This window comes from Plectropomus leopardus, chromosome 16 (genome assembly GCF_026936395.1).
Source record: "Plectropomus leopardus strain MGB_pleo_1.0 chromosome 16, ASM2693639v1, whole genome shotgun sequence".
NCBI classification, from domain to species: Eukaryota; Metazoa; Chordata; class Actinopteri; order Perciformes; family Serranidae; genus Plectropomus; species Plectropomus leopardus.
This window is the reverse complement of record NC_142191.1, coordinates 6,175,958-6,193,873: the sequence shown is the minus strand read 5'-3', so window position 1 is coordinate 6,193,873 and position 17,916 is coordinate 6,175,958. Positions and strand designations below refer to the sequence as shown.

Here is a 17,916-nt window from a genome sequence, read left to right as displayed (position 1 = left end):
AAACATAAACAAACCGACAGTATTGTTCATATATATCATAACATATCCATCGGCCTCTGGTAGCTTACATTCTTAGATTTTAAAAAGTAATTTAGCTACCAACTACAACTAAACCCCAAATCATTAAGATGCTGCAGACATTAAAAACAAAAAACCCTGCCCACGACCTCTCAAACCTTTCAACTTCACCACTGACCCCAACTAACGTGTTCATATGACACAATTTCTAACAGAGCTTCCTTCCATTTTTCAAAATCTGGAGGAAATGTATTTTTCCAAAATCTGAGGATCACTCGAGCAGCTGTGTCACTCATACATTCATCACAACAAAGTCATATTTCAATATATTTTGCACTGCTGTTTGCTCCGCCAAAAGGCAGGTGATTCACGTGTCGTCGTACCCGACCACCTCCCTATGTGATCCACAACATTTCCCCAAAATGGGTAAACACGTTTACATTCCCAGAGTGCATGTAAAAATGTTCCTGTTGAAAATATGTATTTTGGATTTTTGGAGTGAAATGTCCCTTTAAACTGTATTGCAAGAAAGAGTCACAATCAGACATCTAAAAGAGTTGTTTATTTGATCACATCATAAAAGTGTTCACTATTTTACATCACACTTAACCTAAAACAGTATTATTGCATATAAACAGGCAGTTATTGTACACGAAGCATATCAGATGGCTCATGAAGTTACGGAAAATATATTTTCTTTGAACAAAAGACGAGACTTTGTGTTATCGTCACTGGTGTTACAAACATGGCTTGAAGGAGTAGTGTCAAAATATTTATTTCAGAATTACAGAAAATACAATTTTATTAAATGATTCCCCCTTTCTCTTAAAGCGTAATGACCTGATTTGACCACGTCTCATCACAGCCCAGCATTGTGACATTTTTGGGCCGGATGTGTCGGGCACAGCGTGTCCTTTATCTGTCCTTATCTGAACCAGGTCAACACACAAAAACCACCATTGTGCAAAAATGAGCTGGTTTAAACAAACAGGGAAAAAAACAACGTGAATATATGAACTTCTGCCTTCTGTCTTCATGTTTGTGCTTTTCCAGCCAACAGAAACACTTCATTCACCCGAGACAAATCCTGCAGCAGGGTGTGTATGAATAGACCTAATAGTCATGCACTAAAAAAAACAACAACAAAAAAAGACTTCGCAAAAGAATGAATTCATATCAGAGTTATATTTTACATCAAAATCTGTTTTATGCTACATACTTTTGTAGGATTATGGTATTTGTATGTGCGTCTCTCACAGTAACTTTTATCAACAAATGGCTTTGAATAAAACATTTACATTTCCACAAAATTCACATTTAAACGAAGCATTAATTCAAATGAATTGTATGTGGAAGTTTCTGAAATGTGTTTGAAATCTTGCTTTAGGAAAATAGTTCAACATTTTGGGAAACGCATAATTCAGTTTCTTGTGGAGAGTTAGAGGAGAAGTTTGCGTTCTCCTGCTTTGATTAGTTTAGCATAAAGACGACAGGAGAAAACAGGCAGCCAGGTAGCTGCTAACCGTTGCAGGTTTCACTGTTGGATGTTCTGTTAGAACCGTCCTGATGTGTTCACGTCGCTTTGTTGTCACTCTCTGTTCCCGGGACGAAATGTTGACATTGTACGTTTCTGCAAACCATAAATACGTTACTTTTGCACATTTCGTACGCAGCATATAAACGTCTCTAAAGTGACTTATACGAGCTTACTTTTATCATCAGGATGCGGAGCGCAGGTGTGTCACATGGCAAGAGGCTGGTTTTTCCAGTATGAAAAAGCAGCATCTCTGTTCGCCCAAATATCGAGCAAAATCTGTGTGAAGAGGTCAAACTCATCAGCCGAAATGCAGCCTCAGAAGTCACCAGTCTGACGACGAGTTAGCGTTTTATTAACCCAAGTTTTCAGCTGTTTTTTTCCCAGCAGGGGACATTTTTCTTAGACTTGTACCTGCCTTTTCAGCAGTTTTTGGACTGTCAAATGTGGGTGTTTTAAGCCAAAATGTGATCTTTTCCAAACCATAACCGAATTATTTTCATGCCTAAACCCAACCACACCTACACTACAGCGTTTCTGAGAAAGTTTCAATTAATTTTTATTCCAAAATGATGCACATTGTTTGCAAAAATGTACAATATGAACATTTTTTTCTGGCTATTGGGCTGCACTCTCTTAAAATAGTTTGAGTTTACTCTGTGTATCTGTAGAGAATGCGAAGGTACGGCACGCCATGTGGGACGGGGACGCCATCTTGTTAGGTACGTAATCTGTTGTCTTTTTTTTTATCAAAGTGTACGCACTCAAAAACAAGGCTGTAACTTAGCCTTGGGCTGCAAAGTCATGGAGCTATGTTGTTTTTAGTTTGTCCAACCACCGCAGAAGGAAGGCCCTGACACACCAAACCCACAGTCGGCCATATTTCGGGCAGTGGGTGAACGCCTGTCACCGAGTTTTCGGCGTAAGCACTTATCAACGTTTTTTTTTTTTTTCATTTGGCCAATTCAGCAGGTTGAATCAGCGACGGAGCACATCAGCGAATGAGAAGAGAAGCAGAAATGAGGAAAGAGGGCCTGAGATTAGAACAAACATCAGGTAAGATTATTTTTATTTTTTCTTCAGCAGAAAGTTTTTGGATTCATTTGTGTTCTTGTTGGTTTACTGAAAATACAAATTGTTCTTTCAACATCAGGTTTCGTTGTTAATGTGCTAACCGGCTGACTAGCGTCTTGAATCCGTGCTGTCTGTTCCCCGGTTTCCCTTTTAACCCTTTAACATCTGGAAGATCAGTTTTCTTGTGCCGTCTTCAGGCTCCTTTCACAAGCATTTAAACGCGAGAAAATTGGTTGATTTCTTTCAGAAACATGGGAAACAAATATTTGAGATAATTGGCAAGAAATGTCCCACAAATGGCAAAACACTAGTAAAAGGAAACAAAAAATGAACTGAAAAGGGGAGAAGCTTTTAGATATTATCAAAATAAATTTTTAAAAAAATACAGCTAGCTAGCTAGTAGTAATATTCTGAGAATAAACTCGGAATATTATGAGAATAAAGTAATAATTTTACGGGGAAAAAAACAGTTGTAATTTTATGAGAACAAACTCGTACAATTACCAAGAATAAAGTTAGAATTTTTTTTTAAAAAAATCGTAATTTTACTAGAAAAAAAGTCAGAATTTTAAGGGAAAAATGTAATTTTATAAGAATTAAGTTATACGTTTACGAGAGAAAAAAAAGTTGAAATTTGACGAGAATAAAGTCGTCAGAATGTTCTTCTTAAAGTTTGGGTAACATTCGCTATAAACATCAAAACATTTTAAAAATGTTTTTGTTTTTTAAAAAAAACAAACCAAAACGTTATCACATAGCATTTTCATAAAAAAAGGGTATTCCCAGTCCTCAATAACATGTTCTGAATGCTGCTTTGAAAATGTTGCTCCTGTGTTCTCATGTAACGTTGTGGGAATGTTTTATAGAGGAGCGCTCTCTGATCTTTCACCAAAACATCCTCAGGATGTTGCAGTTAAAACGCCAACATTTAACCTTCTAAGAACATTATTTGAAATGACAAACATCCTTAAAACTTTCTTTGAACATTAGATTAAAACGTTTTCTTTAAAACATTAGTGCAACTTGTGGGTAACGTTAGTCAATGTTGTGGGAACGCTCCTATTTAGCTGGCTGCTAACAAAAAGGCGTGCAAGAAAGCAAAAAGGCATATTTCCCAAAATATTGAACGATTCCTTTAAATAGCCTAGATGTGAAGCAAGAAATAAAACTTTATGTACACTAAAACGACTGACACAGTCAGCTACATACAGTATTTACATTGTTTATGTTATGTAACTCCTCTACAGCCCTTTTTTTTAATTACTTGACAGAAAACCAGCTCTCTCTCAACTCTACAATTTCCCAGCAACACTTTCATCCTGCCAATACCCTGCTAATGCGTTTCTTTTTTTTTTTTCTTTTTTTTTTTACAAGCAGCAATATTATGTTTTTATGTCAAAGTGCATCACGCCGGCCCCGCCGAGCCATTAGAGTCAACATCACCTGACGACATTCAGAAAAGTGCTCACATTTTAGACAGGGGGGGATACAAAGCTGACCTTTGTGCAGCCTGTGCAAACTGTGCCCTCTACCCAGCCGCTCTCTGTGGATCAGATGAGTCAGAGCCAAACAGCCCGGGGTGATGGGAGATGCGGTTGTCATAGCGATGGGGGTGTTTGCCGAGCCTCCTTTACGGGAGCGTCAGCCGTTGGTCACAGACAAAAGGAGCCCAGACGGGCCTCGTCAGAACTCGTCCTCGGAGCTGTCGGCCAGCAGCATGGCCTGGTCCTGACGGCTGGTCCCCGGCTCCCGAGGTTGCTGCGGAGGAAGAATTAACGTAATCAATACGGCATTGATCCTGGTTAACAAGCGGGATGGATAATGACGAGCGATAAGTACGAGCGGGGTATTGACCTCTGGCTGCCTGACCTTCCTCCTCTGGTGTTTGAAGCTGTTCCTCCTCTTGCGGTGAATCATCCTGATGCTGTAGAGGGCGCCGACGATCAACAGGGCCCCGGTGATGCCGATGCCCACAGGGGCCAACATCCCGGACACATAACCTGCCTGATGAGGGTGAAAAAATAGAGGTCAAAATATAGTTTTGGCCTAAACAAGTTCCAGATAGGTCATTTTGTTTTTTAACCCCAAATCTAGGCCACGTTTAAAATATACGATAAAACTCACTGAACTTCACAGGCTGATATTTGGGACAGGTGTCTACATGGGACGGGCTTTTTAATCCTTTCACACAAAACATGCTACAAGTTACAGACCTGGCCAAATTTATTTTATTCTATACATGGGAAGAAGGTGATAAGCAACAAAAAAAAAAAAGAAGTAACCCACAGGTTAGCAAGAAATTTGTGAAAAGTAAAAGAAAATTACTTAAATATTTGCCAAAAAAAAAAAAAAAATCCAAAAATAAAACCAAAACTAATTAAGTAGTTAAGTTATGTTAAGTAGTAAAACAAAAACATACAAAGCAAATAATGACCTGGAAAAAAAGTTAAAATAATTCTATAAAAATAATTTAAATATATAATTATGAATATAGTTAACAGGACATTTTTCCCTAGCTTTTTTAAAGAACTTCTACATCTACTAATCTCTCTCTTTTTATTTATTTATTTTTTTTACATCTTTTATGTTTATTATGCTGTAGCCAACAACCTGGCTTTATACATCCAACCTCTAAAAATTAACTGCATAGCAACCACACCTAAAATAAATAAATAAATAAAGCTTTAAAATTATCTGTGTAGCTGTTTCTAAAAAATCCTCCTAGAGATACCCCCCCCGTTTCGTTATATAAGGTCTACACTGAAGATGTTTCTTTGCCCATAAATATAAATATATGATAAATATTAAGTTTATCAGGTAAAATATACAGATGATTATGTCCCTGTCCCAAATAGTAGCAGCTAATTTTCCTGGATAAAGAAAGTTGACTTCTGCAGTCTATCAGATGAGAAAATATTTTTATATTATAAGTCCTGTTTTTTTAAAAAAAGCTTTATCCTCAAAAACAGTAAACTGACATTTTCTGATGGACATCAAGGACTTTTCAAGGACAGCAGGGGGCAGTCTTACCTTTTCTCTGATCAGCTCTACCCAGCTCCGCACTGACAGAAAAGAAGAGAGGTTCAGAAAAGCAGCAGTGTTCATCTCTTATGGTTGTATTTTTAACCCTTTAAAACCTGAATTGACATCAGTTTTCTTCTGCTGCGTTTCGATGACTTTTACAAGCTATTTAACGCTTTGAACCCTAAACAAATTGACTTAATTTCTTTTGAAGGCAATGAGCAAATTGACAAGAAACGTTCCACAAGTCACAAGAAATTAGTAAAAGATGGCAAGAAAATAACCTGGAATTTCAAAAAACTAAGGGAACGTGTCCACAAAAACTAAATATAAGTACAAATACACATAGGATCTTTTTTAATAAATATTTTTTTGTTAGAAGAACAATACAAGTTATATAAATCACAGAGCACCTAAGCATTCTAATGGCAACTATCATGACAAAACCCCAAAATTACCCTAAAATTACCAATAATTAACACACATAAGACAAAAAAATATAAATAAATATTTGGATGAAAATGACTCAAAAATAAAGCGATCAAATTGGGGGAAAAATAAAACAAAAAAGAAAGCAAAATAAAAAAACAAATAAACAATGAGACTCAACGTCATCACAACCTGGCAGGGGAAAAATATATATATATATATTATATTATATATAAAGTATAATATAATTTAGATCTCTAAATCTTTTCAGAATAATGAAGGGAACCTTCCAGGGAAAATCTAAATTTCTGCGGTCTGATGGACAATAAAATGTCTTTCAACCACCGTGTGAGCAGGAGGTTGAACATTTTAGACGAACAAGGCGTCTCGCCAACAGGGTGGATCAGGTCTTTAGTTTTTTACTTTTATCTTTTGCTTATTTTCAGGTGCTTTTTTGTACCCATTAACTACTTTTGGGCTAATTTTTGGGCCGTGTCTTGTTAAGTTGCTTGTTGCCTTCTCTGTGTTTTTGAAAGAAATCAAAGCAGTTTGCTCAGGTTTCAAAGGGTTAACGTTTCTGATTGTCTTCCTGGTGGCAGCTGATGGATGATGGCCCTTAAATACACTCTGTCAGTAAAAAAGATGATTCATATTTTGGCGTACTCAGCCCTTGGTTGCGTTGAACCCAGACAGGAGGCGGGGGGATGAGGCTGTACGGAGGCTGCGTTGAGGATGTTTTCGGTGTTTCTGTCAGGTCCTCCTCGCTCTCGTCCTCCACCGATTCCTCCGAGTTCTCATCGTCCTCATCTTCATCCGGCTCCTCTGTGAAAAGAACGAAATAAAAAAGTCTCCACTCAGCGTCACATTTATGGCTGAAAAAAGAAATTGAGAATGTGCTAATTAAAATGAAATCCTTTTTTTTTCTCCTTTCAGTTGGTGATAAAACTCATCTTACCCTCAGACTCCATCTCCTCCAGCCCCAATCTGGATTTGTGCGCCGGATGATGGGTTGCCATGGTTACCGTTGTCATAGCACGCTGGAGGGATGAGAGGGAGGGGCTGGTAGCGGGCAAGCTGTCTTCAAGGTTCGGTGTCCTCGCAGCACCTACACGTCCCAAATCACAGGAGGTTTTCACACACCGTGCACAACCGCAGCTGCAATTCACGGCTCATTTTAAAAGTGGAACACCGACAAAATTAACAACTCCAATTATGTTATTTCCATTTGTGAACATGAGCTACTCTCTCCCAAAACCAGAAACCAGAGAAGACAGGCGCAAACTACAAACTACTGCACTAAAAACTCTGCTTCTGCTGCTGCACTGTATAATAATAATAATAATAATAATAATAATAATATAAAACAGTCAAACAACATTACAGCAATAAAAGGAATAAAAGTGATAAAGTAGGCAGATCTCGAAATGAAGTTAAAGTACTGAATTAATCAATTTTAAAATTAAAGAATAAAAGATAAATAAAAATGAGAAATAGTATAAGAAGACAGCGTCACATCAGAGGGGATAAAAAACAAGATTAACAACAAGTAAATGATGTAGTTTGATGGAAAGAAATTAGTTCCTACAGAAAATTGCTCACAAAAAGGTCTGTGGATTATCTTCAGTAACCAGGTCGGGATTTCTGGAAAGAGACATTGTATTGACAATATATTTTTTTAATATATTTTTAACTAATATATAATATATTTTTGGAGCTTTGAGCTCCTCAAGTCGAGTGCCTTCTAGTTTCATTAAATAACATGAAAAATGTTTCGACCACTGCCAGTTTTCATCAGGGCTTTGAATAATGTATGTATTTTTGATTTTGGGGTGAACTGTCCCTTTTAAATGCATATTCTCATAACAGATTAGCATAATGGAAAACCAGTTATGTTTGTAAAACACTTGAAATCTAATGATCTGCTTTGAGAATTATTCAGAGTGGTAGGAGGTAAATGTGAGCTGTAGAAAAAAAGATTAAGTCATGATAAAATAACAAAACACTGAATTTTTTAATTCTAAGCATTTTTTAATTTGGATTTGTCTGTTTAAATTCATCTGTTTTTGTCTGTATTTGATCATATCTTTTAATTTGTTCTTTTAATGTTTTTTTTCTTTTATTAGTACTATTGTTTCTGTTTTTACGGCTAATATTCTTCAAACAGCATTTACTCTTATTGGTATGGGCTGTTGTTTTTATTTCAATCCTTTATTCCAATAAACACAAACACAGTGTAAAATCCTGTCAAAAAAATTAATTAATCAATATATACTAATGTCCGACCAAGAGACAACTACACTGCAGCTGGGACTGGTGACGTATTGTGCTGTACTTTATGTCAATAATTGTAAATAATTGCAAATAATTCAATTATTATGTTAACTGTAACTGACTGTAATGTTAATTGTTTAATCATTATTGTAATATTATGTTGAGATTCATTAATCCACTTCCTGCCTCGTCACCTCTCACCTCTCTCAGATTGATCGTCCGGCTCAGATCCGGTCTGCCGCTGTGACGCGGACGGACCCGAGGAGCCCATCGGCTCCAGCAGCTCCCCGCCGGACGTCTGCCACGGTGACGTCCAGTCTGGCATCAGCAGGGGTGGGGCGTGCGAGGGACCGTCGCTGTCTGTCTCCACGGTGACCAGCTGGTCCAGGTCCACCTCTGACTGAGGCATTCCTCCGGTCGCCATGGCAGCAGGAGGCTGAGCGCTGCCGGGCACCAGAGTGACCGCCGCCGCTGCCTCTGGTGCCTCCGGTGTGACGTCTTCAAAAGGCTCGAAGATGAGAGGGAGCGCCTCTGATGACATGGTGCCCTCCGTGGCTTCATCCTGAGACGGCGGGACCGCAGTGTCCACTGTGATCAGAGACAGACTGAGGGTCAGGACACGCAGCGCGGTGTCTCACTCACAAAGAGCAGAACTGTTTGGACCTTCTGGTAAAAAATATTTTTCCCTGCTCGGTCCAACTCAGTGAGTAACAGAGCTGAAATCATTTCAAATCATTTAAAATGGGCCCCTGAGCACAGACATGCACGGGGCCCCACACCCCTCCTACACCATAGCAAGACACACAAACTTTGTGTTGGTTTTATGTGTATTTGTAGTTGTTGTACACTTTTTATGTGTCTTTTTAGTCATTTGGTGTGTCCTTGCAGACGTTTTGTGTTTCCTTTCAGTCATTTTATGTCTCCTTTTGGCTGTTTTGTGTCTCTTTTTAGTCATTTTGTGTCTCCTTTTGGCTGTTTTGTAATTTTGTGTCTCATTATAGCTGTTTTGTGTTTCTTTTTAGTTATTATGTGTCTCTGTGGCTGTGTTGTTTTTTGTTTTTTAGCCGTTTTGTGTCTCTTTTTGGCCTTTTTGAATTAAGTCATTTTTTGCCTGGTGGCCTTTTTGTCTCTTATTAGTAATTTTATGTCTCTTTGTGGTTGTTCTATGTTTCTTTTTTGTCATTTTGTGTCTCTTATTAGTCATTTTTGTCTCTCTTCATTTTATGTTTTCTTGTGGTTGTTTTGTCTTTGAGGTATTTTTGTTGCTTTGTATTGTTTTTTGTATCTATGTGGATGTTCTAACAGTTTTTGTAGTTAATTTGTGTCTCTTTGCAGTTCGTCTGCATCTCTTTGAGGTTTTTCTGTGTAGCTTCGAGGCTCGACCTGAGCAGCTCTCCCGGCCGAGCGGCAGAGGACAACCACGGCATCCGAAATGTCCGCTACGAGTCCGAGCTGCAGATGTGGATCATGAGACTGATCACCAAGGACTTGTCTGAGCCTTATTCAGTTTACACCTACAGGTACTTCATCCAGAGCTGGCTGCAGCTCTGCTTCCTGGTGAGTAACGATAATAAAACCATGTTTATTTATGATATTGTCTTTACAAAGTGTCAAAACATAATGTGAGACACCCTCCCAGCTCACGGGTGGATTATGAGATAATGTCCCCCTGGGCAAAAATATACAAAGGGCCCCACCACCTCTCCTTCATGGGAGCAAGACACAGACTTTGTGATCATTTTGCATCTCTTTATGGTCATTTTGAGTCTCCTCTGTCCAGTGCGTGTTAATTTGACATTTTGCAGTTGATGTCCAGAGGGACTCTTGACTCTTTGCACTACTGTGCCTGGTAGGCCCGTTCTCTTGTTTGATTTTGGGCCTATTTTGGGCTTATTTTCAGGTATTTTTTGCTCATTTTTGGGTCATGTCTTGTTAAGTAGGTCATTGCCTTCCCCCCTATGTTACTGAAAGAAATCAAAACAATTTGCATAGGTTTTAAAGGGTTAACTAAAGTAGGGCAGACAAAGGAGGAGCTGGTAGTTACTTTGCACAAAACTCTGCTGACAGCCAAAATGCAAAGCAGAAACTGTATCCAGCGCATATAACTCTGAAGTATTCACGTCAGGATGCAGCTCTTTGAAACAGGTACCTCTTTGGACACGCAGTCTTTTTCTCATCAGAAGCACTCTGAGTTCACGGTGCAGCTAAGACACAATGAAAGGAGGACTGTTTGAAAAAACAGCTCTTTTATAGATAAGAGACGACCACAGAGGGGGCTGTCACAGGAGAAACCGTCACTGCATATCTCTGCGGCATTCCCTTTAGTCCAAAGCGTTTCTGAAGTAGGCTGAAAAATGCTTATAAAGACTGCAATCCTTTTACATAATGCCATTTTGGGAATGGAGTTATTTTGTGAGTTTCCTTTCTGTTGGGAGGAAGCTTCATCAAACAGACGATCCCCAAATGGACGGCAGGAACACATATTGGCTCAGACAGACTCCTTTAATCCGTTTCCCTCTCCTGCGCCCTGAATAATAACCTGCCTGTTTCTTTACAATAGTTTGGATTGGGAGTGTGAAGGGTGGGGAGGAACGAGAGGAGGTTTGGGGAGTGTATAGATAGAGAGAGAGACAGGTTGAATCCTCCAAAGACTTGTATAACACACCCTGCCACCAGCCCTTTCCATGCAGTGTGTGTGCGTGTGTGTGTGTTCCCGTTTATTTTATTTTATTTTTTTTCCTGGCTCGAGTCAGGAATAGAAAGTAATTAGACTGCCACGGGTCCCAGCTGGGGTTCAAAGTGGAGCGTGGAAAAGCGGGCGCCTTTCTTTGGCAATCATCAAAGGCAATCTCTGCCGCTGCGACGTGTCGTTTTCATTTCCGCCTCACTTTTTAATGAAGCCTCCTGAAACCCTGCAAACTCCAGCGAGCCAGAAAATACTGCCTGTTGTGGAAAGAAGCCTTTCAGGGTGACAACGACTGCAGAGCTTTAACTTACCCCGTTACACCAGGGACTCTGTGTGTCTTAACCCTTTGAAAACGAAGCCAATTGGCTTGTTTCTGTCCAAAAAAAAATACAGGGGAAGAAGAGACGAGCAACTTATCAAGAGATGGCCCAAAAAATTGTAAGAAATTAGTCGAAAAGTCACAAGAAAATGATCTGAAAATAAGCCAAACAACATTTGCAAGAAATTAGTTAAAAGTTACAATAATTTTTTTAAAAAAAAGAAACAAAATTGATGCAGAAATGTAGTTTTCTGGGCATTTTCAAATGATCACCCCTGGCTAATTTTCTGTTTTTTTTCTTTTTGGTCGCCTTTTACTAATTTCTAACTAAGTTTCTTGACAGACACTCCTGGTTAAGCTGCTCATTGTGTTTTTTCCCATGTTTTAAAAAGGTGTCTGATTTTGTTTTTCAGGTTTCAGGGGGTTAAATGCTTGTGAAAGGTGAACGCAGCACAAGTAAATTGATGTCGATGGGAAAAAAGTCTGTAAGCAACTTGATGCCAAAATGCAAGAAATTAGTAGCTTTAGAAACTTATTTTCAAAACGTTTGGGGAAAATGTCCAAGGAAAGAAAAAAAAAGCTAAGGAAAAACTGTTTTATAGCTAAATATCATGATATTTAGATATTTTAAATTATCTTAAGGAATTATATATATATATTTACTAATTTTCAGGTAATTTTCTTGTACTTTTTGTTTTCTTAACATTTTCTTCCTCATGTCTCCCATGTCTGAGTAAAATCAAGACAATTTGCTCAGGTTTCAAAGGGTTAAAGAGTTAATTTGGGTATGTTGTATAAGGGATTACATTACAACATAAGGGATTATTTTTTTTTTACTTTTCTTTTGTGCTTATTTTCAGGTAATGTTTTTAGTTTTTTAAAATTGCTTTTATATATTTGTTTATTTATTTATTCCTTCATTTATTTTTGCTTATTTTTAAAGTAATTCTCTTGTAACCTTTTGCTATTTTCTTGTTAATTTTTGGGACATGTCTTTTTAAGTTGCTCATTGCCTTCCCCCTTATGTTTTTTAAAAAGAAGGGTTTTCAAAGGGTTGATACTTGTGAAAGGTGTCTAAATCGCAGCAAAGGGAAACTGATTTAGATCCAGGTCTTACAGGATCAAATCATTTTAAGTCATGTTATGAGGCTTTTTTTAAATTTTATTTTGTCTTCAATTCAATTCTGAAGTCATCAAATTTGTGACTTTACTCGTCACCTCTCTGCCATTTTCCAACATTAACTGAAATCTTTCGGACTCACCTCCACCGGGCCTCGCCGCCTCAGTCCACAGGCTCTCTGGTCCGTCCTCTCTGGGCATCAGGTTTGGCCCGATCTCAGGTAACAGCGGGTCTGGTAGGGAGGTAGCTGCATCGTGGCCCCAAACTGACAAATGCGTAGAGGTCCGAGGAGAGACAAAGAACAACGGAGGCATGTGGGAGGTCAGTTTCTGGATTGGTGCTCCAGAATTTGGAGGTTCTGTGGAGCTTGTTTCTGGGTCTTTGTCCTGGACAGAGTCTCCATAAGCAGGTGGATCTGTTCCACTCTGGTCTTTGTCCTCCCTGCCTGTGATGCTCAGCTGCGGTGACGCTGTGGAGGAGATGAAAAATACACCCGGAGTCAACTTTGTGGTACCCACAACTGTGTCCAACTGCTTTCTCCCACCTGTAGGACTGAACAGAGACTCTCTGATGGCAGGTGCGTCCTCCTTTTTACCTTCAGGGTCAACAGACGAATCCGTCTCTGTCTGTCTTTGAGCGTCTCCCATCTCAGATATGCCGTCGATCTTCTTTCCCCCGCTTCTTTGGCTCCATGCCTCTCCGGCAGCCTCACTCGGCCCAGATCTTCCATCAAGGCTGTCCCCGTTTCCTGTCTGCGTCACCGCAGCTATCCCCTCAGGTCGTCCATGTGGGCCGCCCCCTCCTCCTGCGCCTACATTCAGCATCAGGTCGGTCCCGTCATGTTCTGTGTCTGAGGGTTCAGGCTTTACGTCTGTAGCGTGCGTCGACCCGACAGTTGTTCCTGAGCTGGCGCACTGCCCGTCACAGTCCTGCGTGGGGGTGAAGTTTCGGAGTTGGACAGGGTTTCCATAGACACAGAGACAGGTCGCAGCCAGGAGGAGGCGATGGAGCGTCCCAGACATCAGCATCTCTGTCTCGTCTCAGTGCCTGCAGAGAGGGGGCACAAATGATGAATGCTAACAAGCATAAACTGAGGTGTGAACAGTCCCTGCCTGCAACTTCAACGCTTTGTCACCCATGTGGACAGAGAGACAGAGCAGAGATGACGGCGTGTTGGACGACAGTAAGTTGCGGGTGTGGATGGATTACTGAACAGGCCTATAGGGCACAGGCCTAAGGCAAAACAACCACAGACACACGAAACATTACAGGGAGAAAAAGGTGTCACAAAGCAACCAGAAAGAGACTTAAAACTACTATGAAGAGACAAAAAACACGCAAGGAGGCACAAAATGACCCCAAAAACAGCTAAAACAACCACAAAGGGACACAAATCAACTTTAAAGAGACAAAAAAACAACCACAAAGAGACACAAAATGGCCACAAAAACAGGCAGAACAACCGCAGAGAGAGACAGAAAGTGACTGCAGAGAAAAAATGAAACCTGCAAGGAAACAAAAAAAACCAAGGAGACACAAAATGACTACAAACAAAAAAAGAACCTCAAGGAAACACAAAAGAAGTACAAAAACAGGCAAAACAACCACAAAGGGACACAAAATGACTACAAAGAGACAGAGACACAAAATGAACCACAAAGAGACATAAAATGACCACAAAACTGGCAAAACAACCACAAAGAGACAAAAACAACAAAAAGAGAAAAAAAACAAAGAAGACACAAAATGACTACAAAAACAGGCAGAACAGCCGAGAAGAGACAAATAGTGACCACAAACAAACAAATAAAGCCACAAGAAGACACAAAGGAACCACCAGGACATGCATCTAGATGCTACTTTTCTGCTATATTTTTCTATTTTTTCAACACCATGACCCCTTCTGCTGAAGCATGACTTTTCCACGATAGAGAAGCACTTATCAACATCAGGAAAGGTTGTGTGGGTTTTGGACTGAAGGCATCAGACCGTGAGCGGATCCCTACCGGTAGCATGTGCCGAGCGGCAAGTCAGACCAGAGGGGAGACTCAAAACCAAAAGTGCTGGACAAAGAGAGGGAGGAGAGCTGGCATCAGGGCAAGGCTGACCTGACGTGGACCGAGATGTGTCCCTCTACCAAGCCTTCTTCTGGCTAATGTCCGGTCGCAGGAGAATAAAGTGGATGAGATGCAATTCAGGCTCATTCAGCAACGGGAAATCAGAGACTGCTCTGCGCACAACTTCACAGAGACGTGGTTAACCCCTTAACATCCGAGGTCAAGCTGTTGCACTGAATGGACGACCTTGTTGGGAGCCATTTGGACACAAGACTCTGATGCAAATTCAAAAAATGCACTGCAGGAATTGAATGGTGCCATCAGCGGCAACATCATCAAGCAACCTGATAGAATCTTCATAGTAGCTGCTGATTTCAAATCCTGATCCGCTCACCCTTCAACTCCAAAGATGTAGCAGGATAAAGGACAAAAGGCATTTTGTTTTTCAAACTTGGTTTAAAAATTACCAATAAGTCTACCTTCAAAATGACTACAAAAGAGGAATCAAAAAAGCATTCACAAAGAGACACAAAACAAGCCACAAAATGGTCACAAAACGGGCAGACTGACCTCAGAGAAACACAAAGTGTCTACAAAGAGACAAAAAACAACTACGAGGAGACAAAAAAACAAAAAAGCCACAATAAAAAGCCTTTAAGGGAAACAAAACTGCCTCAAACTCAGTGTGTGTTGTTCCTGTGTAGGAGAGGTGGTGGGGCCCCTCATATCTGTGCCCCGGGGCCCATAGTCTCATAATCCGCCCGTGGTGACAGGGCACATTTCAAAAGTGTGCAGCCGCAGATTAAAAGGTCAGAATGCAAAGTGTATTTTTGCATTTTTCATAACTTCATATAGCCGGTGATAACCACAGAGAACAGGATTAACCCTGCGTGTCTGTCTGCCTTCGCTTTGATGCTGCAGTTTCACCGTTTTTTGAATAATTTGGGTGAAATTCCTTTTCATCTCAGACTCTTGTGTTCATTTTGTATAAACAGAAGAATATGTGGGCACACACACACACACACACACACACACACACACACACTCACATAAAGGCAGAGTGACAAACAGAGAGAGAGAGAGAGTGGGAATCTGACACAGCAATCCTTAGCACCCCTCCGCACTTCAGCTATAAATAGCACCAGGTTTTCTCCTCTACAGATGGATCCATGAATGTTACATTTTCTACACCACACAGAGCTGCATCTCCCGGGAAAAGAGGGCAAATTTTCAAACAGAATTATGCGCATTATCACACACTCAACTGGATTAAAAAAACAAACAATATGTGCATTATTTGCCTCACATGACGTGTCAGCAATAATCACCTAATAATCAATCAATGATGGATAAAAGGAGGATATAAAAACAGCCCGTCTGGTGCTCACAGGGTGACACCCTTTCTCTGACTCAGTCTCAGACAAACCATCATCCAGCTTTGATGATGCCTCAGTCCAACAATGTCACAACACAACCCACTTTTTTCAGCCTGCGCACCTCAGCTGTGATCAATACAGTGCAGTCTATTACCTGACAACACACAAAAAGGGCTGTAAACAAATTCACACTGCGGTGCTGAATCACATAATCTCCACACTGGAGCTAATCCTCGCATGCATTCCCTTAAATCGCACCACATCGTCATATTCTTGCAATGGGAGCGAAATGCACAGGAGGCAACAATTAAAGTGGCATAAGGCTAAAAATAAAATACCTCCCAGAGTTCATGACGGATCGCTGAGCCCGGAGGACGCAGAGCTTCTCTTTGCAGCGTGCAAAATAAAATGCAGCTCGCTCGGATAGAAACTGAGGATGTAGTCAAGTGTGGAAGCTGAAGGAGAGGCTTGTTGTTGTGCAGCTCGGCGTCACTGACTCGAAGTCTCCGTCTTCTCTACGTGTGTCCGCCCGCTTCTCAAGTGCTGCCACCAAATGATACAAGAAAACTGCAGGATTTGTTTGACACACCACACCATTGACTTCCAGCCAAGTGCATCTATTCCTTGTTCAATAACCAGTCGCTCATATATATATGTATATACACAGTATATAGTATATAGTATATAGTATATAGTATATAGTATATAGTATATATATTTAAATTGTCTTTCCCAAAGGGTCGAATGAGGCTCCTGGTGGTGCTTATTGGACAGCTCCTTCACCTCTAATTAAGCTTTTAAAACCTGAGCAAAAAAAAAAAAAATTAAAAATTGCAAGAAATCTGTAAAAAAGTGACTGATATTCACAAAATAAATACATAAATATAAAGAATGAAAAGTAACAAACCAAAACAGAAAAATACCTAGAAGTGCTAAAATAAAATTAATAATAATGAATACTATAATGTGTTAAAGTCTTGGGCCACTTTATAATTTATAATTTTGTTTATAGTTTAAGCAAAGTTATAATGATCATACATATTTATTTCTCAGTAGTCTCTGTACTAGAATACAACCAGAATACACAGGAAATATGGATACAGCAGATATATAAGAGAACTACAGGATTTATCTGACATACCACACCATTGACTTACAGACAAGTGCTTCTATTCATTTATCTTTTTTAAAAGTGTCTTTCCAAAGGGGTCAAATGAGGCTCCTGGTGGTGCTGAATGGACAGCTCCTCCACCTCCAGTTAACCCTTTAAAACCTGAGCAGCTTGATTTCTTTTGAAAAAGCTGGAAATAAGGGTGTGAGCAACTTAACAGGAAATTGACCAAAAATTTGCAAATATTGGGTTGGGATGGAGGGACTGGTCAAGGAGTTAAACATTGTTTTATCAGTGTAAATTGAATAAACTGAGTCATTAATGAGGCAACATCATACTGACAGATCAGGTTAAGAAAGACAGATTATCTATTAAACAGGATTGAGATTTGTAGATAAGAAGAAAAAAAAAACAAGTTAGAAAACAAGAAGTGAGCACAGAAGGTATCAGTGCTGTAGTGTGATTTATTATGCACAAACAGCTTTTACATACCACTAGATTGTGAGCAAATAGGACTGGCTGTTTCAATTAGCAGTTATTCCAAAATATAACAAGCAGGTGCATGCATGAGCACATAGTACCAGGAAGGAACTGAAGGACACTGAATACAGGTGATGATATTATAATGTGGGATTGAATGTACTTGTATTTCCACAAGAGAAACGTGTCTCCTGTGGGGACAGAGATAAGAGTCGTACATATGAGATCCTTCCATCTACATCCCATCAAAACTGGAGTGGGTTTCCAGCTGGGACAGGTCCAGAGACCCCCTGTGGTGGCCCAGTGAGATTACACCATCAGCATCCATCTATGTATTGACAATATCAGAGAGAACAAAGTTAGAACATAATATAAACGTAATATTCAGGAAAGGTGGAAAAAAGTTAGAGTGAGAACGTA

The 17,916-nt window shown here is 39.8% G+C and overlaps 1 protein-coding gene across 3 annotated transcripts; it reads right to left on the bottom strand.

Annotated features, from left to right (window-relative positions):
* Nucleotides 1-565: 565 nt before the first annotated feature.
* On the bottom strand, nucleotides 566-16,469 carry armh4 (armadillo like helical domain containing 4). Of its 3 annotated transcripts, none has more exons than XM_088089209.1 (9): nucleotides 16,244-16,467; nucleotides 13,068-13,519; nucleotides 12,615-12,941; nucleotides 8,549-8,935; nucleotides 7,032-7,181; nucleotides 6,740-6,898; nucleotides 5,657-5,688; nucleotides 4,496-4,630; nucleotides 566-4,384 (listed from the first exon to the last, which is right to left on the bottom strand). In XM_088089209.1, the coding sequence occupies exons 2-9, from the start codon at nucleotides 13,498-13,500 to the stop codon at nucleotides 4,310-4,312; spliced, it is 1,698 nt and encodes a 565-aa protein (XP_087945335.1). In that variant the 5' UTR covers nucleotides 13,501-13,519; nucleotides 16,244-16,467; the 3' UTR covers nucleotides 566-4,309. The 3 variants fall into 3 exon arrangements, with proteins under 3 accessions (XP_087945335.1, XP_087945334.1, XP_087945333.1); XM_088089208.1 differs by having other exon boundaries at nucleotides 4,481-4,630; nucleotides 16,244-16,466; XM_088089207.1 differs by having other exon boundaries at nucleotides 4,481-4,630; nucleotides 12,615-13,519; nucleotides 16,244-16,469.
* Between the last annotated feature and the right edge of the window lie 1,447 nt (nucleotides 16,470-17,916).